The sequence below is a fragment of the Seriola dumerili genome, unplaced genomic scaffold (assembly GCF_002260705.1).
Source record: "Seriola dumerili isolate Sdu_G_001 unplaced genomic scaffold, Sdu_1.0 BDQW01000391.1, whole genome shotgun sequence".
NCBI classification, from domain to species: domain Eukaryota; kingdom Metazoa; phylum Chordata; class Actinopteri; order Carangiformes; family Carangidae; genus Seriola; species Seriola dumerili.
Window position 1 is genome coordinate 399418 of NW_019174646.1, and position 24193 is coordinate 423610.

General features: G+C 39.4%; 2 protein-coding genes and 1 pseudogene across 2 annotated transcripts in view; all 3 read right to left on the minus strand.

The window, feature by feature from the left end:
• Window positions 1-208: 208 nt before the first annotated feature.
• On the minus strand, window positions 209-10309 carry LOC111233394 (von Willebrand factor A domain-containing protein 5A-like). Its single transcript, XM_022761193.1, has 20 exons — window positions 10127-10309; window positions 9392-9436; window positions 9050-9252; window positions 8733-8955; window positions 7137-7312; window positions 6918-7032; window positions 6598-6773; window positions 6419-6507; window positions 6029-6173; window positions 4545-4624; window positions 4351-4465; window positions 4071-4229; window positions 3814-3917; window positions 3126-3346; window positions 2403-2462; window positions 2001-2063; window positions 1500-1562; window positions 1010-1197; window positions 626-749; window positions 209-510 (listed from the first exon to the last, which is right to left on the minus strand). The coding sequence occupies exons 2-20, from the start codon at window positions 9429-9431 to the stop codon at window positions 431-433; spliced, it is 2424 nt and encodes an 807-aa protein (XP_022616914.1). The 5' UTR covers window positions 9432-9436; window positions 10127-10309; the 3' UTR covers window positions 209-430.
• An 86-nt stretch (window positions 10310-10395) lies between these two features.
• On the minus strand, window positions 10396-19428 carry LOC111233395 (annotated as a pseudogene).
• Window positions 19429-20588: 1160 nt separating this feature from the next.
• The window catches only part of LOC111233409 (von Willebrand factor A domain-containing protein 5A-like), a 17723-nt gene continuing 14118 nt past the window's right edge, over window positions 20589-24193 (minus strand). The window contains exons 10-13 of the mRNA XM_022761210.1: window positions 23361-23441; window positions 21188-21378; window positions 20814-20937; window positions 20589-20720 (exon numbers count right to left, since the gene is read on the minus strand). Coding sequence (XP_022616931.1) covers window positions 20641-20720; window positions 20814-20937; window positions 21188-21378; window positions 23361-23441 — 476 coding nt within the window. The 3' untranslated portion in view covers window positions 20589-20640. The remainder of the gene's footprint in view (window positions 20721-20813; window positions 20938-21187; window positions 21379-23360; window positions 23442-24193) is intronic.

Genomic DNA, 24193 nt, shown 5'->3' on the forward strand with positions numbered 1-24193 from the left:
AGGCTACAGCATATGATCACAACCTGAACGATAATATCAACACCTGTATATCCACCAGTGTAGTTATATGATTGGGGGGGGGGTGTTGTGTCTGTATAGTGTCTACCATGATTTCTCAAACTGTTATAGAACACTGCATGGAAAAAAAAATACCTGTTGGTCTCTTATGTGTGTATGCATGATTCATGAATCAAGTTTCAAGCCCAAAGATTCAAGTTTAATGTTTGTGAGTGAAACAGTTTCCGATACAAGGCAACATTTAAGGCACAAAACAGAAGATCTATGTCTTGTTACATGGTTGATCCTGAACAGATGAAGCATAGAGCATTACATATAGTTCAAAGAGTAACGTGCAATGTTAAGGTTGTAGGTTGAAATAAATCTGCTTCTGTGCAGCGATCCTGAAGGAGAAGCCAGTTTAATAAAGACCTCAGAGCCCCAGGAAATCTTTCTGTACCTCACAACCCAACAGTGCTTTTCCAGCTTCCACACACTCTGCCACACATGGTGCTAAAAAAAACAAAACAAACAAAAAAAAGTATTAGCAGAAGTCACTGAATGTGGGAAAACAGCTGATTTTAATCATTACACACAATAGTTTATCACTTATTATTATGAGTTTTACCATTCTGAGCATGGAGCCATGACACAGCCTTCATAGCCAGAAGCTCCCACTCTTCCTTAGCATCCATCTTGAAAGCATGAAGCCAAATCAGAGCCAGAATGGTGGCCCACATTTCCTGGTTCACCTAATTCACACAAAATTCAAACAAAGACACATAATTTCAAGGAGGAAATGTGACTGTATATTTTTGAAGTGTTACTAAAACAACAGTAATATCATATAAAATAAGACAACATACTCAAACACTTTCATGTGAGCTATTCACATATACTGTGTTGTGATTGCTTTTCCCAAACAGGTGGTTAAAAGTACCACAAGGGGGCATTATACCAAAGTTTCTCAATCTGGCTGTGTAGATATGTATTATCTTTAACAAGGACTCACAGCCGGAGGTTTTGTTTTGTCCACCTCCTCGCTGGTCTTTCCCAGTGCGGCAGCCAGGGCTGGATTGAGCAGCCAGTAGCCAGATGCCTTCTGCAGGGAAACCAACTGAAGCAAAGGGTCTCTGGGTGGCTTCTTGATCGTGGGGGCTTCAACGTTTCCAAGACACGCTAGGGGAGAACCATCTACATCTGCATCAAAAATGCAAATTCAATGATTCAGAGACAACACATATGTGAGTTGTAACAATACACTTAAAATGATATTTGTAAATTGTGACAAAATTGACAAAAGTCATTTAAAAGCTGATTCAGAATTTAGAGATCTATCTATCTATCTATCTGTCTTTCTAGAATGTATGCCATACACATACAATTTAAAACAGAAATAAATGTCTAAATAAAGCTAAATGTTGATGAACCCTACAAATTGAAAAATTACAAATTACACTTTTCTTTCAAATGTTTGTGCACTAATGAAACAAAACAGATACCTTCGTCACTGGAAATCCTTCTGCATTCTTCAGATGCATCTGATAAGCAATACTCATCATCAACTGTTTTTTTCAGAAGAAGAAATGCATTGTTAGAACAGCAAAATCATAAAAAAATATTTTATGGTTATAATTCAAATTTTTAATCTATCTATCTATCTATCTATCTATCTATCTATCTATCTATCTATCTATCTATCTATCTATCTATCTCAATAACATTTAAAACCAGATCTTCTTGCATTGACGGTGTTTTGCTGGTGTAATTGCTGTTTGGTATCTGAGGTACTTTGGAAGTTAAAAGAAACAATTTCTGGATTACAGTCAAACTTGCAGGTCACACGATGCCCTTTGACCCAGAAAGGATTCATGCCATACACTTCAATTAAGATTAACTACTGTTCAGCTAAGAAGTGAATGTATGAAAACGATACAAATTGAAGAGTTACCCATTACTCTTTTCTTTCAATAGTGTGTGCACCACTGAAACAAAACAAATACCTTTGTTACGCCACATCGGTTCACAGTCATCAACATCTTCACATGTTAAGCTGTCCTCAGAAACTGTTTTTTTCAGAAGAAATGCATTGTTAGAACAGCAAGATCATACTAAAAATATTCTATGGTTCTAGGTGAAATTAATAAGTCAGTTTTATTGTATTGTAATAGATGTTGGAACTTGTTTCCCTGAGTTGCTCTGAGTCTGACCTGCATTTGCTTCACCTCTACACTTGGCGGACTGAGACTTAACTTGTTCATATTTAGTATTAGGCACCCATCTGACCTACTACTACTATCTGTGTTGAATATCTAACCTGTGTGGAGTATGGAAAACATTTCTTTCTTTCAGTAGATATATAAATGCACCAGTGTGTTGAAAAAGCCAATTAACATTTTACTCACCCATAATGTCATTTAGAACAGATATTGCACAGCATTGAGAATACATCATCCCACCAAGTACTGTGATAAAAAGAAAGTAGGATATTAAATGAGGGTCATTATATTGATAACTGATGATAATTGTGCTAGGGCACAATTAGTTCATATAAGTGCTCCAGTTTCTCTCTAATGTGAAATGTACCAGTTTTACCAGCTGCATTTCAGTAAAGGTCACATTATTTTGGTTTATTCACCTGTTGCATTTTTCCTTACTAAACTCCGCATTTACAGTCATCTATTCCTTAATAAATGTATAGAGTTGTTGCCTTTGTTTTCTGTAACTTACTTTCAGTCATTTTTCATATCCGATTCATTTTTTGTTGGTTCTAAGTTCAAGTTATTTCTATCTTAAAATGAATTAGTGCATTAAAAGACTTTCTTGACTTATGGTTAGAGACGGTTTGTATTGTGCTGTCTCTGAAAGTATATTGCTGGTCCAATAATTAAAATGGTTTCTCATAATAATTCTTTCCCCAAACTGAGCTAAATTTATCATCATAATTGAAACGTAATGAAGAAAACACGATATGTGCTTAAAAATATAATATAATAATATAATATGTTCTTTCTTTGCCATACTGGCCAAGTCTATCACACATAAGTTTTACTGGTCTTAAACATACAACCGCCATTGAACTGGACAGGTTCCCTTTTTGTCATTTGTTCCTGGAAAAATACACTCACTGGATGTTGGAATATTTCTGCGCACCAGAGGTCCTTCAATCGGCTTGCCATTGCCTTTGTGGACAACAATGAAGGCAGTGTAGGAACTGCTCACTCCTGATTGGACACTGAGCTCCACCACCCTCTCCTTCACTCCTTCATCTTGTGGTGCCTCATCGTCTTTCTCCTCCATCTCCAGGGAGCGAATCAGAGTCCGAGCACCCAACCTGTGGACTGTTAATCTGAAGATAGGAGCAAGAAGTAAATACAGGCGGAGCTTACCTTCCGTTTCTATGAATAGAGATCTATGAATAGACAATCCTGTTAAACATATATGGACTTAAGAAAACTTTTCAACACATAGAAATTAGAAGTAAATCAAACACTGTTAATGTTACAACACTTCCAGTACTTTGAGCTAAATGCTAGTGTCAGTATGCTAACATACCTACAATGTTAACATGATGATGCTAAGCAGGTACATTGTTTCCTACATTCAATATCTCAGTAAGTGTATTAGCATGCTAACATTTACTAATTAGAACATCAGACTTAAAACGTGTTAATTTTTATTTTTCATGTTATTTTACTGTACCGTGTATTTCACATTTCACAATGCTGTGTGGAATGGTTAATTACATAAACTCAATACTGTAAAGTCAGCACATAATTTAAAGTAATTCTGCTGTCTGATCAAAAAACGTTTTACCCAGTGTCCTCTGCAGGTTTGAGACTGAAGTGGAGCTGGCTCTGAGAGGGATGACCTGCCAGACTGTACTTCACCATCACAGAGCCTTCTGATGCCTCTGAACTCTGAGAAAGTGTTAGAAACCATGCTTGTTAATGTGATGGCATACACCGTTAAAGACATGTAATATGTATATATGTATCATTCCTTTTGTTGAGTGAGAAATCCAGCCTCCAACATTAAATAGGTATTTCACTATGAGATGGTGCTGCTCCTACCTGCCCAGTGAGCTGGGCATAAAGCAGTGACCTTTGACCCTGGAAAACTGCTGTGATTGGTGGAGAGAGAACAGTGACAGACACTCCTTTTGGTAAATCCCATGTGACTGAGATATCCTCCACAGCTGGCTGCAGAGCAAATCGCAGCGACTGCATCACCTGGTTAAAAGAAAATATATACAAATGGTTGGGAGAGGTAACGAGTAATACCTTCTGTCTAAATAAAAATGAAGGGTTGCATTTTTTAATAAAATGTTTTCATCCATGTTACTTTTCTTACTTTAGGTTGCATCCTGTCAGTTCCTGTGATGAACTGGGCATGACCGCCTCCTTCCTTGGCCAACCCATTGATAAGAGCAGAGCTGGCCCCTTCCCCAATCCCAAAGGAGAAACACCTGCAATACAGTAGTTTTGTTTTTAACACACACACCACTACAACATGAGACATACTGTGAGCGTGTGTTTTTGTTTCACCTGTGGGAACCTGAATTTGTCTTCACCAGATTTATCACTTCTTTGGTGTTGAACACCTCGCCGTCAGTAAAGACAAAGAGCTAGGGAGGAGAGTTTACACAGGAGTTACATAACATCACACCCAGAAACATGCAGCATGTTCTGAAAGCCATTCACATCATTTTCTGAGTGGCATGTTGGATTGTTGTTTCAGTGACATGAGTGGATTTAACAGTAAAGTATGAAGAACAACAATGGTGGGATAAGTATGAGCTTCAGACAAACCAGTTTCTTCAAGATTGTTCTTGTTCAACTGAGTAAAAGAGATAAGATATGTTCAGCCTGAACTGTTTCTTGTCCATTGCTTGCTCTGATTATGTCAGATGTCAGGCACCTCATGTGCTCCATTGAAACACTGGAACCACACAGTAAAGCTCTCAGCACACAACAGGGAGCGGTTTTAATAAATGGTATGACTGTGTCTCTTTTGCGAAACACCTGAACACTTTCTATGCCTGTTTTGACACACTTAACTCAGACGAGCCGGGTAAAAAGCTCCTGAGAGCTCTTGTCCAACAATCACCACACCCTGCATACTTCACGCAGGAGGCTAGGCCCCAGGACCTGATGGCATCCCGGCAACAGTGCTAAAGGCTGTTCCCATGGAGCTTGCCCTCCCTCTTCTACAAACCATGGTGGTTCCAAAGAAATCCTGCCTCACAGAATGAAATCACTGTTGGTCAGTAACCATAAAGTGCCTGGAAAGCTTGCACTGAGCAGCGTCATGCCAGCATTCAACACAATCCAGTATCACCAACTGATAAGGAGGCTCCAGTACCTCAACGTCACCCCACTTCTCATCCACTGGATACACACCTTCCTCAGTGACAGAAAACAGACTGTAAGGGTCGGCACAGCAACATCTCCAATCATCACTATTAACACCGGAACCTCACAAGGCTGTGCCATCAACCCCTTCCTCTACACCCCGTACTCTAATGACTGCATGAGTCCATAACCACATACTTTAAGTGCTCTGATGACACTGCCATACATGCACTTCTCTCTCTCACTTGCACTCAGTGGTTTAACAAACACCGGCGTAGACAGGGAGGAACAGCTTGCCTGATCAAGCAGTGTCTTTTTATTGACCTTCTGAACTGTCCTGCATTGTCCACTATGTTTGAGCATAAGGTAGTACATATGTGTACCTGGTGCTTTCTACCGAAGGTCAATAATCAACTTTGTAAACATTTAATCAGATCTGTGGCCCCATTTGTTGGGAGGAGTAAAGCTGTCAACTGATTACCAATCCTAACCCTGATTTAGATAAAGTGGAAGGGGAGGCTGTCAGTCACCAAATCTGTTTGTGACTCTCGTCTTTTCACCAGAATTGGTGGTGTCTTACTGAGTAACTTTAGTGCAAGTGACAGATTGATCATCACAAGCAGCATGTTCAAGCATGGTTTAAGGCAAAAAAATGTGGATATGTGCGAGTGTATTACTTGTCTAGGTTGATTGGGAATGCAGGGCTGGCTATAAATGTGCTTGAGAGAGTCAAGGATCTCTGTTCCTCCCAGATCAGCAGCCATCTCTTCCACTTTCTTCACAGCCTCTTCCAAGGTCTTCTCACAGTACTCCACACTCTTTCTGCCATCAGGAACACAAATGAAGGAGGTCAGGTGGTGGAAGGTAGTGTAGCACTACCAGGTTTTCCCTAAACTTGTGCATGTCTTAACTATACTGTAGCTCCTAAAATGTATTCCTACTAACTTTGTAGGGTTTAGCAGAATTGCCATATATCAATGTCACATCAACATAAACTGATGCATGAATAAACAAACAAACAGTAACATCAATAACTGAAACACATTTTTGTGCGCTCAGTCACTCACGGGAAGATGTATTCATAGGTATCACCAAAACTGTAGATGTTGAAATAGCAGCCCATTGGTAAGCTCTTCAACAGGAGCAGCAGAGTATCCTGATGGAAGTAGAGGAAAGACAGTGAAAGTTACTCTGTGAAAGGGACACTATGGATGATTTCATGATTGAGTTAGCACTTGCTGAATACCCTGGCACTGCAAATGCGAGTTGCTTCCTGCATGCTGTCATCGGTAGGACAATCCATACTCCCAGATCGATCCAATAAGAACACAAACTCTCCACATGAAGCCACTGAAGACATCACAGACTGGGGGAACTCAGGGTACAGACTCAGCATCACAACTGGATCACCCATCAGAGTGCCTGAACCACAAGAGGAAAGACACAAAAATGCTTTTTATTGCACATCTACTAATAATTTTTCCTAATTACTTACCCCCTCATTACATCAGTTTGAAGTGAGAGAACATTTTATTTGTCAGGTAACAACTTCACTGATTTACACACCAGTCTTGGCTGTGGTCTGTCCTGCCTCCACCACAGCAGTGGGCTGGTGGGCATCTTTGTAATAAATCAACAGTTCAACACCTCTGTCAAACTTGTGTCCTGCAGCCAACTTCGCCTGCAGTTCACAAAACACACTCATGAACTTCATTAACGTTATATGTTTTGTTCTTAGCACTGAGGAACAATCACACACAGCAGACACATTAACAGTCTACCTACCGTGGCCTGGGTCTGCTCTGTGTTGAGGTGCTGGAGAGGGTCCAGGGAACAGTTGGACTCTACTTTAGAGACTGGACGAGGAGAGGACACTCGGGCGGAAAAAGACAGACTGTAGGGAACCAGAGAGGCTGGAACAGAAGTCACCTGGACACTGGCACCTTCACTACCTCCACTTCCTGTGAACAATATGAGACGAGTTAAGAATACCATAATTGAAGAGACATTACCAACTGAGAACTGTTCGTCCAGCAGAAGTTCTGGATGACCAGAGAAGATCCTTAAAATTAATGCAACGGTTGTAAGACAAACATGGCAACCAGACACCCTCCTCACTGGCTACTTTCTTCAGCTCCTCTTGAAGGATTTTGAGGTGTTCCCAGTCCAGATGGGGTATATAGTCCCTCCAGCATGTTCTGGCTATGCGCTGGGAGATCAGATGCTCAAACTAACTAAACTGGTTCCTTTCATTGTGCAGAAGCAGTGATTTTAAATTAAGCTGTCTCTGGATGTCTGAGTTCCACACCTTGTCTCTAAGGGTGAACACAGCCACTCTACAAAGGAAACTCTCTTGCATACACAATCCTATTTTTGTCAGTCATTTCCCAGAACCCATGACCACAGGTGACTGCTCAACATAAAACAACTGATAAATCAAGAGCGTTTCCTTAAGACTCTGCTCTGTTTTCAATAATTTGGGAACTGTGTTGCCACGGGCAATATAACTTTTGGTGGAGTCTCCCTGCACAAATTGGTCGTAGTCAAGGGATCAGACTAAGAACAATTCAAGAACCCTGTTCGATTGAAAATGACCAGAGCAACCATGCTCAGAGGAGAAGAACTGAAGTGCACTCCTGGAAACCGGCCTCCACCCACAGTTCACTCCCAGATGGATCATGCTCTCTGAAGAACTGCAGATGAAAGGAATCACCTGATCTTGGTTAAAAATCTCACTCATACAAAGCAGGAGAGTACAACATTGACTGCTGAAGGACAACTCTGAGTTGAAAATATCACAAAGGGTACAAGCCTCTTTTTTCTCAGACGAGGAAGTATACTCCTCGCAGTACCTCAAATGTTGTCTCATGTAAATGTTATCTCTTTTTAGGTGGCTGGCTAGCCACCAGAACTTTTGGGAGTTGCCTGGTTTTTGTTTTGAATTGGGAGGACGTGTGAAGCTGGCACCTTCACATGGGATTGATGTAGCGCCAAGCGCAGACACCAATATGAACTGTTAGCTTACAGTTGAGGTTCAATGAATATCTCAAACAAACAATGATGTCTCATGTTCTATTTCTACACAATCTAAATACAATAGATGCAAAATCCACAGGGCATTTGTAGGTGTTTGTGGAAAACATATCAGAAAAAGTGAAGGCTTTGGCATCAGTACTGATTTCAACTTCAAAAATCAGAGATTGTTTATAGCACATCACAACCGGCAGAAAAGGAGAAGTCAAGTATTCTGTTAGTGTATTTCACAATGGTTTTTAACTTGTACCTGTATGTGAATGGTGCATTTGGTAATTGACGCTTCCACAGAAACACAAAAAACCAGTTTGTTGTTCACTAAATTTAAGTGTTGGCTGGATTTCCTACCCTGAGGTTGGCAGCGAGGGTTGAGCACAGCAGGCAGACAAAACCTCAGCCCGTCATCAGCCTGAACAGCCAGCTCAGTGACGTACTCCAGCTTGATGGAGGCACTCTCTCCTGGAGGCAGACTGCCCACACTCAGGGTGAATATATCTGGACTCTGCTCACTCTCCTCCAACAGGAAGGCCTGCTGACCAGAGCTCAGCGCATCATCATACTCCTCACGAGCCTGGAGCACAGATGACACATGTCAGCAACATTCACCATGTTTATTTTTTCTTTAAGATCCATTACAGTGAGTAAGCATTTACTGTCCAGCTCACCTGCTGTTTCTCCTTCACCTCAGCTACAATCTGTGTCTGTCCAATCTTAGCACTGAAATGACAGACAGCAGCATCTCCAGGCAGAGGGAAGACAAAAACAGCCTCTACTGGTTTGTCCTCCTTGTTCTCGTAGGTCAGGGTGGAGACCACCGTAGCCACATGGTCCCTGACCTCCAGCTCCACCTCGATGCTCTTCAGAGGAACTGACCGAGAAACAAAAAGAAATCCAATGATGAACATAAAGACAGAGTGAGAAATGTTGTGTGTTCTCTGAAGACATTTTAAGATAGTTGTTGATCCCACTTAGATAGTCTCTCTGTTTGTTTTCTAACAGCTCTGTACCTGGTTCCTTCTGGGCAGTTAGTAGACCACAGCAGTTCATCGTACCTGTGCAACAATTAACAAGGACACGTGAGAACTTTCTGTTGTAGGGATGAAAGGTAATGATACAGAGCATTATAGGTGCTCAACAGTTAGAAAAAAGTGAATCTATTTATTGTTTTTCACATGAATGTCATCATAAAAAAATGATAACCATCATGATTATAAGCATGCTTTGAGGACTGAATCCTGTAATTAATCCATCAATCTATCGATACAGCACATGAATGTGCAATATGTATCGATCGACAAGAAACTTAGGATCTCCACTGCCGTACGTCCGCACCCTTCCTGGTTCAGTCTTAGTACATTTTCTTGTGTTTTTGTTTTTATTTTTATTTAGTCAGCTGTCTGCTATAATATTTATGATGACATTCATGTGAACAATAAATAGATTCACTTTTTTTCTACAGAAGAACAGAGGAAATTTTAAAATGCATTTTACATTTGCAGTCAGTGTCTCATCAACAGTAAACAGAAACATCTGTCTGCGAAGGCAACTGACTTTCTCCTTTGCCAAATTGTTATGACATTACAATAACAAATCACTAAGACTCATATCCCAGTGTAACAGAAACACTATCCAGCAGTTATTAATAAGGAATCTCTGTGTATCAAAATGTCAGTGGTGAACTTCTGGTAAACAGTGCGTCATCTCGGATCACGACAATAAATACACAGGAGGAGAATACTTACCTCTGATGATAAGCGTTTAAAGACTGGGACAGTTTCACTGTAGCTCTCTCTTGTATGTGTAGAGACAACCTGTGTGTAACAGATGAGCCCTTATCCCGACTGAAACTGAAAGAAAACTGTAGTCACGCCTCCCGGGTACGCTCGATTTCACCACAGAAGATCGCCGGATGGGTGGAGCTTAAAGTGTCAATCTGAGTCATGCTCCTAAAATTTTCATGTGACGCATATTTTTTTTATTTTTCCAGTGTCCAATACCTCACCTGGATTAAAGTTTGAAGTTGAATCTGCTGCAATAAAAATCACGAAACTCTACTTCCTCTGCTAAAATGAAGCAGGCAACACACACAAAAATGCCTGACAGTTGTGTTATTGTCACCAGTGTTTACTCTGTGCTTTCTCTCTCTTTCTTTCTTTTGTACAGTTGGCTTCATGATATAAGATGACAGCGTACATACACAATTTTTTACACACTTAAGTATCGGCTACTCTGTGTCATTCAGTAACAAAATAACACATTATATATATTTATATGCTGATTATAAGTCACATTGAAATTTGTTCTTTCGAGACAGAAACGTCTAATATACAATAACATGATAAATTCAAAACAATTTAAACCTTCTCTCTTCTGGTTTCAACGAAATTAACACAAACATGTTATGTTTGACCAGTGCAGAGTCAGCTGAGACAAAAACACAGTCAACTCACTGCCAGCTGTGGTATTATGTGTCTAACATTTTCATCAAACGCATAGAGATTATGGCTGCAGTTACAAAACATGCACACATCGCCACCTAGCGGGACAGGATAGGAATGAACACATTTTCTGAATGAACTGACATGATGGTCCTCGAATCCTAAGTGTAATATATGATATATTTTAATGGGTAATTTGCTTGTGAGATGGCTTTGGTGATGCTTTCCTGAGGTTTTCTAAATTTTGGATACTATATTACTCATGTCTGACTTGAATTGCGTTAGTGAGTATTTATTTTCATTATCCTTGTGAATATAACTCAGGATATGTTGAGGACTATGTCCTCACAAGATAGTTTAAAACTGTGTGCAGTCTGAGGGCAAGATGTTAACTGAAGTGTTAGGTTCATCTCAAGGCAAAAACACTTCTGGACTCAGCTGTGATTTAGACTTAACCACCTCTAAACATTACAAACAAGCAGCAGTGTCTGGTTGGTTAGTTAAAAAAAAACATCCCGGTTAAAGTTCTTAACCTTGGTACAATGGGGCCTGAAATTTATGCTGACAGCCCAAGGTTTGCATGTTTACCTCGTGTCACACAGTTTTTACTACACAACGAACAGAGCAGGTGTGTAGTCTCTAATTCAGAGATTAATACTCATTTTGGTCAAAGCTCTAAGTTTAACTTTCAGTTTTTTTTTTAGACACAAATTGACATCAAAAGCATCATTCACTTGATTTATATATGGTAAGGATTTAGCACTGTTCTGACAAGTTTTTACAATGATCCACAATAGCTGAACCAAAATAGAGACCAATATAAAAGGCCAATAATGAGAAATAGAAAGAGAAACACCAAATGAAAATAGAAAACATAACAGAATAGGAATGAAATGTTACAGTGTTGACAGTGTAAAGGCTGTAAGATGGAGTAAATCTGCTTCTCTGCACCAATCCTTAAGAGCAGCCGGTTTAATGAAAACCTCAGAGCCCCAGGACGTCTTCCTGCACCTTGCAACCCAACAGTGCATTTCCAGCTTCCACACACTCTGCCACACATGGTGCTGAAAAAAAGAGAGAAAAACAAGTCATCAGAAGACTGGATGTGACAAAACAGTTGATTTTAACCAGCATATACTATTAAAAACAACAGATCAGCATTACTATCATGGTTTTTACCATTCTGAGCACGGAGCCATGACACAGCCTTCATAGCCAGAAGCTCCCACTCCTCCTTAGCATCCATTTTTAAAGCATGAAGCCAGATCAGAGCCAGAATGGTGGCCCACACTTCCTGGTTCACCTAATTCCACAAATCAAAGAAAGTCACATGGGACAACACATGACAGATAATCAAACAGAACAAGGTACATAAAGTATCTCAGGGGAAAATTTGGCCTGATAGACAGTAACCCACCAATGCAGGCTTTGACTTGTCCACCTCCTCGCTGGTCTTTCCCAGTACATCAGCCAGAGCTGGATCTAGCAGCCAGGAGCCGGACGCATTCTGGAGGGAAACCACCTGCAGCAAAGGGTCTCTGCAAGGCTGTTTGGGGATGGTGCTTTCAGTCTCTTCAGCACTCAAAACTGAAGAAAAATGTGCAAAGATAAAATCATCCCTGTAGATCATTCTACTGGTATCAGGTTTGTTTTGGGCCAATTTGATACTAATATCGGATTTGATAATATCAAAGCAATTGCAAAGATGAAATAATCTTTGTTGCACACAAAGATTATGTCACATTATATTGGTATATAGGTAGGTAAGGTATACCATTTAATTTTGGATAATTGTCTAGCATAAGATGGATATATGCTGCTAATAAAAACATGACTGTTTGTCAGTCTAAAAAAATGAAATACATGATACAGTCACTGAATTATTTCTGTCTTGACTTTGATGACTGATATTATGCCTGAAAAAAAAAATAGATAAAGAATCCACGCTAGCAACTGTGTGAGGCTGTACATAGACACAGTGGTGCTTTGAGCTAAATGCTAATGTGAGAATATGCCAAAAAGGTCACAATGACAATGAAAATGCTAACATTTAGCACGTTTAGTTTTTTGCCACATTCACTTTCTTCATGCACTGTGTGTATATTTACAAAAATACACAGATTTGTGTTCCACTCCCATTCAGCTTTGTACTTACTTTTCATACTGGGCAGAGAATCACAGACCAGCGGAGCACTCAATGCCATTCCTCCTAAAATGGGCATCACTTTAAGGTTAAGAAAAAAGGTATTGGGGTTAAGAAAAAAATATAATCAACAACACAACTGACATCTGAGCTTATTACAATGACTCACATGTCGTTATAAGACGTTCTTAAAATGTAAAAGTTGTTATTCAGTATTTTAAAAAGTCACAAAAAATTTAAGCAGCAAAAAAGATATATTCTGCAACAGAAATTTGTTCCTTTGTTCAGTGTAGAAATACACAGATGTGTGTTCCACTCCCATTCAGCTTTTTACTTACTTCCTTGACGGGTCATGGAACATGACCGGAAGGACACAGTATCAGGGGCAACCGACCCTTCAAGAGATAGAAAAACAACGAAAAAAACAAAATTTGAGGTCAGGAAATTACATGAGAATTTTAAAACAAAAAATATCAACTAAACTACTGACTTCTGAGCATATTACAATTACTTGCAAGTTGTTGCAAGTAGTTAAACTGTACGTGGTTAAATAATATTCAAAAAGTCACAAAAAATGCATAGTAGCTCAACCTTCCTCACTTGTGTCTTTGAGCAACTGCATATGTTGTCAGTGACTAACAAAAAATACCAGAGCAAAAACAACCACTGTATATCCAATATTTCACATTAAAGAACAAAGAAAGGGCAATTCTGCCACAGAAATGTGCTGTTTTGTTCAGTGTTTACGTCAGTTTACTATAAAAACACACAGATGTGAGCTTCACTCCCATTCAGCTTTTTACTCACGTTTGCTTCTGCAAAATGACATAGGTTGCACCCTAGCACCGACATGAACTTCAAGAAATAGAAAAACAAAAAAAAGTGTGGGATATCAGAGCCAGAATAACTCATATAACAGTATTTCATATTAAAGCTACAAAAAACAAAACAAAAAAGAGATAGAAATTTGTTCGTTTGTTCAGCGTTTACATCAATTTACTGTATTTACAAAAATACACAGATGTGTCTTCCATTCCCATTCAGCTTTGTACTTACAGTTCATACTGCCTACAGAATTACAGACCAGCGGAGCACCCATCATCATTCCTAAGATGGGTAAAAGTTTGAGAATTAAAAAAAACGTATTATGGTCAACCCAGAACAATTGAGCAGAATGCTTTTTCGCTATTACAGCTCCCACCCTATGGTACTCCTAGCCTGTATAACTGAGACATGCTAAGTCCTTAGCTTCTTTTACATCCCTTTAGAAAACTTTTCTTTTTGTGAAACGTTTGACATAGGTTATCTATACTAATTATTCCTATCTATTTGATCTTATTCATTTATTGTTTTTACATCTTCTGTTATTTCCTTGTAAAGCTCTTTGTTACTTCGTTAAAAAAAGTTCATTATTATTATTTATTATTATTTATATTATTATTACGGGTGGAGCTGCTGTTGCAGCATATGAAGGAGTAAGAGCATATTATGGAGGGGTTGTCAAAATGTTTTCGCTCATCAGTGTATCAGTCATGGTCACCGATAATACCTCTAAAACAGTGGGTGATAGAGCCTTAGTTTCTCATTTGGAATTGAAAAAGCACTTACTGGATACTGGAATATCTCTGCGGACCACAGGTCCTTGAATCGGCTCGCCATTGCTTTTGTTCACAGCAATGAAGGCAGTGAAGGGACTGCTCACTCCTGATTGGACACTGAGCTCAACCACCTTCTTCTTCACTCCTCCATCTTGCTGTCCACTGTGTTCTCTCTCTTCCATCTCCAGGGAGCAAATCAGAGTCCGAGCACCCAACCTGTGGACTGTTAATCTGCAGATAGGACAGAGGAGTGAACACAGGTGGGGCTTCATTTGTATGAATACAATACAGAGATATGCAGTCTAACTAATCATATGGTAGGTCTTAAACATCAGATAACATCTCAGTATACAGATATTAGAGATACGTCATTTATGCTACTTTTTGACTTTTATTGTGAGATGACAGTGCAAACTAATGAGCTACACAAAAAGCCAGAGGTGGACACTAGCTCTAGCTCTGTATTTTTATCACTAGGATGTATCAATGACTGAACTGAAACATGCTAAAATTGTAGATAAATACCATAACATAGTTTTGTTGTGTGTCACCCACAATTTAAATAATTAAACTCAAAATTTGTAACGTGGCACAGCCCAACACATAACAGCACTGTTTTACCCAGTGTCCTCTGCAGGTTTGAGACTGAATGGGAGCTGGTTCTTAGAGGGATGACCTGCCAGGCTGTACTTCACCGTCACACAGCCCTGTGCTGCCTTTGAACTCTGAGAAAGCATTACAGTGTTACAAACCCTATTAATTACTGTAATCACATTATTTTTTATCATTAAATCCTTCATTTAAACAGCTAATCTCATTGAGTTCAGGATCTCTTTTTCAAGGCGTCAAATCGAATGAGATGGTGCTGCTCCTACCTTTCCAGTGAGCTGGGCATAAACCAGTGACCTTTGACCCTGGAAAAGTGCTGTGATTGGTGGAGAGAGAGCAGTGACAGACACTCCTTTTGGTAAATCCCATGTGACTGTGATGTCCACCACCGCTGGCTGAAGAGCAAATCGCAGTGACTGCATCACCTGGTGGGAGAAAAGAGTTTCCACTGAGCTTTTACTTACTGAAACCATGATTTCTGCACAAATACAAATCTGCTGTTGCATATTTTAACTTGACAGCTTTGCTATGTTTATATCTTTCTTACTTTAGGTTGCATCCTGTCAGTCTCTGTGATGAATTGAGCATGACCTCCTCCTTCCTTGGCCAACCCATTGATAAGAGCAGAGCTGGCCCCTTCCCCAATCCCAAAGGAGAAACACCTGCAATACAGTAGTTTTGTTTTTAACACACACACCACTACAACATGAGACATACTGTGAGCGTGTGTTTTTGTTTCACCTGTGGGAACCTGAATTTGTCTTCACCAGATTTATCACTTCTTTGGTGTTGAACACCTCGCCGTCAGTAAAGACAAAGAGCTAGGGAGGAGAGTTTACACAGGAGTTACATAACATCACACCCAGACACATGCAGCATGTGTTAGGATGCTGCTGCAGGAACACAACTGACTTTTATGGTGAAGTGTAAAGAATGACAAAAACCTGTTAGTCCAGTTAAAAACAAAACAGTAGGAAGTTCTGCACTGAATTGGTATGGTATTATTAAAGACGAAAGTGATATTAAAGGCACACAGATGTTAAACACAACCTGTTTAAAATGTTAACCGTGTGTGTGCAGTGTGTGTTTTACTTGTCTTGGTTGACTGGGAATGCAGGGCTGGCTGTAAATATGTTTGAGGGGCTTCAGGATCTCTGTTCCTCCCAAATTAGCCTCCATCATCTCAACCTTCTTCAGAGCCTCTTCCATGGAGCTCTGGCTGTACTCCACACTCTTACTGCCATCACACAAATGTAAGAACATACGCACCAAGGCCATCACACATGTACAAACACTTAAAATAAAGACAGGAAGGTATTAGACTGAGTGACATGAGGGAGTCACATATCGGAAGATGTGTTCAAAGCTGGACCCGAAAGTAGATGTTGAAATAGCAGCCCATCGGTAAGCTCTCAACAGGAGCAGCAGAGTATCCTGATGGAAGTAGAGGGAAAGATAGTGAAGGTTACTCTGTGAAAGGGACACTATGGATGATTTTATGATTGTAGTTAGCACTTGCTGAATACCCTGGCACTGCTAATGCGAGTCTGTTGACCCCTGCCGTTGTTCATACGTGAACCCATACTCCCAGATCGATCCATCAAGAACACAAACTCTCCACATGAGGCGACTGATGACATCACAGACTGGGGGAACTCCAGGGTACAGACTCACATCACGACTGGATCACCATCAGAGTGCCTGAAACCATATTATTTATTCTAACATGTAACTTTCTATTCTAACAGAGTAACAACTTCTGCACTCACCAGTCTTGGCTGTGGTCTGTCCTGCCTCCACCACAGCAGTGGGCTGGTGGGCATCTTTGTAATAAATCAACAGTTCAACATCTCTGTCAAACTTGTGTCCTGCAGCCAACTTCACCTGCAGTTCACAAAACACACTCATGAACTTCATTAAAGTATATTTTGTCCTTAGGCACTGAGGAACAATCACACACAGCAGACACATTAACAGTCTACCTACCGTGGCCTGGGTCTGCTCTGTGTTGAGGTGCTGGAGAGGGTCCAGGGAACAGTTGGACTCTACTTTAGAGACTGGACGAGGAGAGGACACTCGGGCGGAAAAAGACAGACTGTAGGGAACCAGAGAGACTGGAACAGAAGTCACCTGGACACTGGCACCTTCACTACCTCCACTTCCTGTGAAAAAGTTGAACGCAATATTGCATAGCAATCCTAAACTTAAAGACACATTACAGTTAAGCATCTAATGTAAATCATACTGACTGATATGGCCATTGCCATCTCTAGAGCTTCCAGCTAACATGGCTGAAAATCTAAAAATGTATCTCTATTTCAGTCAAAGCCCAATGGATGTTTGAATGACAACTGAACACAACACTGAAAGTCAACAACACACTCCTCCATCTCAGTCTTCTTTTATCAATATTGATTTCACCCTCAAAAATACCTGATCCTTTACAGCACAGCACAACTGCCAGATGTTCTGTTGGTGTATTTCACACTGGTTTTTAACTTGCACCAGTGTGTGGACGGTGCACTTGATACTTGACACTGCCACAGACACAGACCAAACTAGTTTGTTGTTCACTAAATTTAAGTGTTGGCTGGATTTCCTACCCTGAGGTTGGTAGCGAGGGTTGAGCACAGCAGGCAGACAAAACCTCAGCCCGTCATCAGCCTGAACAGCCAGCTCAGTGACGTACTCCAGCCTGATGGAGGCGCTCTCTCCTGGAGGCAGACTGCCCACACTCAGGGTGAATATATCTGGACTCTGCTCACTCTCCTCCAACAGGAAGGCCTGCTGACCAGAGCTCAGCGCATCATCATACTCCTCACGAGCCTGGAGCACAGATGACACATGTCAGCAACATTCACCATGTTTATTTTTTCTTTAAGATCCATTACAGTGAGTAAGCATTTACTGTCCAGCTCACCTGCTGTTTCTCCTTCACCTCAGCTACAATCTGTGTCTGTCCAATCTTAGCACTGAAATGACAGACAGCAGCATCTCCAGGCAGAGGGAAGACAAAAACAGCCTCTACTGGTTTGTCCTCCTTGTTCTCGTAGGTCAGGGTGGAGACCACCGTAGCCACATGGTCCCTGACCTCCAGCTCCACCTCGATGCTCTTCAGAGGAACTGACCGAGAAACAAAAAGAAATCCAATGATGAACATAAAGACAGAGTGAGAAGTGTTGTGTGTTCTGTGAAGACATTTTAAGATAGTTGTTGATAGTGCTTAAAATTTCATTCATTTTCAACCACATTAACGCTGTTCACCAAGCTGACAGTTAAACACGCCTCTGTTTAACTGTCACAGGAGTGTTTACGTGCCCCAATGCCATTACAGCCAATACAAGCCTTTTTAACATTTTATAGTGGAAAATGAGATTTTTCTGTTTTCTAACAGCTCTGTACCTGGTTCCTTCTGGGCAGTTAGTAGACCACAGCGGTTCATCGTACCTGTGCAACAATTAACAAGGACACGTGAGAACTTTCTGTTGTAGGGATGAAAGGTAATGATACAGTGCATTATAGGTGCTCAACAGTTAGAAAAAAGTGAATCTATTTATAGTTTTTCACATAAATGTCATCATAAAAGTTTTATAACCATCATGATTATAAGCATGCTTTGAGGACTGAATTAGGAAAGCTGTATATACAAAGGATATAAAAAGACATCAACCGGTTAATCTTTCTTATCTCTCTCCGCGTGTCCCTGTTATCCCCAATCAATCAATCATTTCAGTAACACACTCTCCTCTGTACTGCCGTACGTCTTCGCCCTTCCTGGTTCAGTCTGGATACATTTTCTCCACTTTGTTAATGTGTTTTTGTTTTTATTTTTATATAGACAGCTGTTTGTTCGAAGGCTACAGATGACATAAAAAAATTCCAGTCACTCCCTCACTCTGACAAGCTACAGAAACATCTGTCTGTGGAAGGATCCTCGCATTATTTTTTACGACATTACACTAACAAACCACTAAGATCCATAACCAAGTGTAACAGAAATATTATCCAGCAGTTATTAAGGTTTCTGAGTGTATCTCATGTCAGTGGTGAACCTCTGGTAACCAGTGCGTCATCTCGGATCACGAGAATAAACACACAGAAGAAGAATGCTTACCTCTGACGATCAGCGTTTAAAGTCTTGGACAGTTTCACTGCAGCTCTCTCTTGTATGTGTCGTGACAATTTGTAGATGTGTAAAGCAGAAAATACCTTATCTCGATTGTGACTGAAAGAAAACTGCCAGTCACACCCCCGGGTACGCTCGTTTTTCTACAAAAGATCCCCGAATGGGTGGAGCTTAAAGTTGCAAGCTGTGTTTACTCTGTTCTTTCTTCCTTCTTTCTCTCTTTTGTGTAGTTGGTTGTGTAGAAGACTGCGTACATACCTCATTTTCTACATACTACAATTATAGGCTACTGTGTGTCATGCAGCAACAACATAGCATATATCTATGCTGTTTTAAAGGCACATTGGAATTTGTTCTTTCTAAGACAAAACTTCTAATATACAAAAACCTGATTAATTAAAAAACTTTTTACTTTGCCAAAACCCTTCTTTCCTCTGGTTTCATGAAATGAACACAAAATTGTCATGTTTGAATACACAAAAAATCCCATCATTTAATCACTGCCAGCTGTGGTAGGCCTATCATGTTTCAAACATTTATATCAAATGCAAAAAAGCCATGGCCTACTGGGAGAGAATAGTAATGAGCACACTTTATGATGGTGATTTTACAATATTGGTATTCCTCTGAAACATAATTTTTTTTTTTTAAATCAAAAAAGAGCCAAAAGGTGTTTACTGATCAAAACAGAGACAAACAGAGATCTTTAACCTGTAATATGTTCATATGTTCATTTCATAAAGGGTTATGTGCCTGTGAGATGGGTTTAGTGATGCTTTCCTGAGGTTTCTAATCTTTGGATACCAGATTACATTTTTGGTGTAAATGGTTTTAGACGCAAGTTTTGGTGTAACTTTATTGCTAAAATCTCAAACAGTTAAATTGGAAAGTTTAGCATTTAAATGGCCTTAATCCTGTTGATGTTGCTTTCAGTTGGTGTCCAAAAGTATTTTTTTCAGAATCTTTGTGAATATAACTCAGCTGTGATTTAGAGCTCTACCACCTCTAAACATTACCACAAGAAGCAGCTGTATCTGGTTGGTTAGTTTAAAAAAAACAAAACATCATCCATCATCCATCAACCATTTATGTCAGATAAGGATTAAGCGCTGTTCTGAAAAGTTTTTTTAGCATCTAGCAATACTGTCAAATACACAAATAAAGACAAATACACAAAAAAACAAAGGGAAACACCAAATGAAAATATGAAAACATAATAGAATAATATAAAATTGTTACTGGGTAGATAGTAAGATGCTATGTTGACAGTGTAAAAGCTGTAAAATGGAGTAAATCTGCTTCTCTGCACCAATCCTTAAGAGCAGCCGGTTTAATGAAAACCTCAGAGCCCCAGGACGTCTTCCTGCACCTTGCAACCCAACAGTGCATTTCCAGCTTCCACACAGTCTGCCACAGATGGTGCTGAAAAAAAGAGAGAAAAACAAGTCAAACAGCTGATTTAACCAGCACATACTGTTAAAAACAACAGATCATCATTACTATCATGGTTTTTACCATTCTGAGCACGGAGCCATGACACAGCCTTCATAGCCAGAAGCTCCCACTCCTCCTTAGCATCCATTTTTAAAGCATGAAGCCAGATCAGAGCCAGAATGGTGGCCCACACTTCCTGGTTCACCTAATTCCACAAATCAAAGAAAGTCACGTGACAGGTAATCAAACAGAACAAGGTACATAAAGTATCTCAGGGGAAAATGTAGCCTGGTGGTTCTGAGCAACTTTACTTTAAAACAACATAATAACATGATCCACAAATATAAGACGCTGAAATATTTGATGCAGCCGGGTCATCACTGTATAATACCACTGTATAATATCAAAACAAATCCCATTATAAATTTGTCTCATTATATTTGACAGTAACGCACCGATGCAGGCTTTGACTTGTCCACCTGCTCGCGGGTCTTTCCTAATGCATCAGCCAGAGCTGGATCTAACAGCCAGGAGCCGGACGCATTCTGGAGGGAAACCACCTGCAGCAAAGGGTCTCTGCAAGGCTGTTTGGGGATGGTGCTTTCAATATCTTCATCATCCAAGGCTGAAGCAAGTACAGCTGAAGCTGATGGGAATGTCATTAGTTTTGCAGGTGTTTGGTCATAAAGCAAAGTAATGCACAAATACATTTTGACTTGATGATGATGGTACAAGATGAAAAGTCAGAGAGCCAGTGAAGTATGTATGTATGTATGTTGGTTTTTGGTTTGGTTTTTTATTTGTCACCCATCTGAATCTAAAAATAGATGGGATTTACCGACTTGGGTGGCTTCAACACACTTTTCTCTCTCAATCAAAACAATAACAAAAGAAGGCATTTGATGACGTCATGAATTAGCGTGGGATCATAGGAATTGTCGTCTTCATTGTAAAACGACTGATTGCTGTTTTATTTTTAGTTTAGGGTTCATTCAGAGTTCATTGTTCAAGAGGATTTTACTGGAGTCAAATTATCTGCAAAGGTGTCCAAAAATATTTTATTTTGCAATGTTGTTTTGTTACTGTCCTTCTCATTGTAGTATTACATATAGTACAGTATTTGTTTTACACCACTTTCCTTCTTCTTAATATTTGCAGTTTGTCTCACATTAGTTGTATGTTCTTTGTAGTGTATTTGTGTTTTTATTTAATGTGTCTTTTAAATTACCCCTGGGGGCAAATAAAGTTTACTGAATTGAATTGAATTGAATTGAAATGGACACAGTGATTATTAACAATGAATAAAGCAGTTTCACATTAAAAATCAGTCTTTCTCCAATGCTGTTTGGCACACACAAGACATGCCAGAAGGGCTGTGAGCTTATGTGCCGATTAAAATCCTTCACTTGGTTAAAATATGGTTAAAAACAACCAGGATCGAAAAAGTGTATCCTAAAAATGTGGCTTAAAAATGGATAAAAAGTCACAATGCTGACACAAAAGGGATATGACGCCATTGACAGGTGAACAACTGAAACGGAGCATAACCTTTATTAAAATGACAGATTTGTCTAAGTTTGAAAATTGCTGGAAATATTTGGGACAAAAACTCAACAAAATATATAACATAAGTCTAGTAATCTTTACATTTAATGCGTTACATATTATACCTTTGAAGTTCAGTGTTTGCAGACTTTTACCAAAAACTGAAAAAATTCATTGCACTTTAAATTAATATTCATTCCAACAGTGTCTGTAGGAAATCTATACCCAGTTAGAAAATATTGGGTCAAGAAATCATGCATGATGTTCTCATTCAAACAATTTTATACTACAAAATCTTACCTGTATAATAAAGTAAATATTATTTATATACATTTTCAAAATTGTATTTTTTATATATTTTGGGGGAATTTAATGTCTGTTTTTACCCTGTGTAGATATGACAGGAAAAGACAAAAGGAGAGAGAGAGATGGGGGGCAACATGCACACCGTCCACTGCCAGATTCAAACCACCGTCATTCCAGTTATGCAGCATGCATCTTAACCAGTAGCAACTGGAGCACACCGTATTTCTTTATTTAATATTTTAATATTTACTCCATTTCACTGTCACATTTCACTTTATTAATAAATGGATACACAAACGCATTGGCGTATCCATATATTAATAAAGTATTTTTAGTTTCACATGTACAATCAGAGTGCCCCAGATTTGTTTCTGACTGCCATTGCACAGTTTCAGCTCTTACAACACTTATTACACTGGACAGTTGTTTTGTTTTGTTTTTTTCAAATTATGTTATTCAGTATCAGATTTGAATTAAATTATTCAAGGATGATATAATAAATACAAATACAAAAATAAAATAAAAAATATATAAATGTAAATTATTTGATTCTTACAAATGTTCAATCTGAGAAATTCAAATTCAAAAGGTTCAGATTCAGTTTGTCGTAGCACATATTTCTGCCCGTAAGAAATACCCAGAGAAATATTTTACAACAAAAGGCCTGAAAATTAGTGTTAGTCTTACTCACTTAAGTCGATTACAGTAATACGTAGTATGTTGTGGCAGCTGTTGAAAACAGTTCAGTGAAAATTCAAAGTGCATGGGTCTGCTTACAACTATTGAGCTGAAGCAGTCCACGCAGATTTGGTTTCCCCATTTTTCTGTGAAGTCTGCCAAGCGTAGCTCCTCTACAACCTTTTGAGAAAGCAGAACAACCAGGTACAGAATGGTTTCTGGATAAATCCACAGGGCCCGTGTCACCTTGATGAAAAAAGGTGACATCCTGTGCAATGATATGGCTCTCTAATGTGGGACAATGACAAATGTAGAAAATTGTTAAGGTTATGTGTAGTGGTAAAACCAAGATTTTTCAGCTAATGAAAAAAATGTTTTAACGTGTTTTATTTAATTAGAAACAATCTAATGGTTCTTTTGCATGTTATGGGCATACACGTGCCTCCATGCACACATACATAAAGTAGTTCACTCACTGTTTATCCATTTACCATGTTTACAAAAATACACATGTGCGTTCCACTCCCATTCCCCTTTGTATTTAGTGGTCATACTTGAACTGCAGAGCAGTGAAACACCCAGCCGTTCTAAGTCATCATCTATCCCTTTAGGCTTTAACAAGATGTTGTTCAAATGTACAAGTTGAAAAAATGTCACAAAAAATGTGTAACAGCTCAACCTTCCTCACTTACTGCTCTGGCCAAGTGCATGTTGTGTGCATGTCAATGACTAACAAAGCATACCAGAGCTAAAACAACTCCTATACAGTATTTCACATTAAAGTTGCAAAAAACAAAGAGAGCAATTCTGCCGAGAAAATGGGTTGTTTTGTTCAGTGTTTGAATCAACTTACTGTATTTATAGAAACTATTTAAGATGTGGGATTAACTCCCATTACTCCCATTACTAATTTCATCTTGCAATCATGGGTA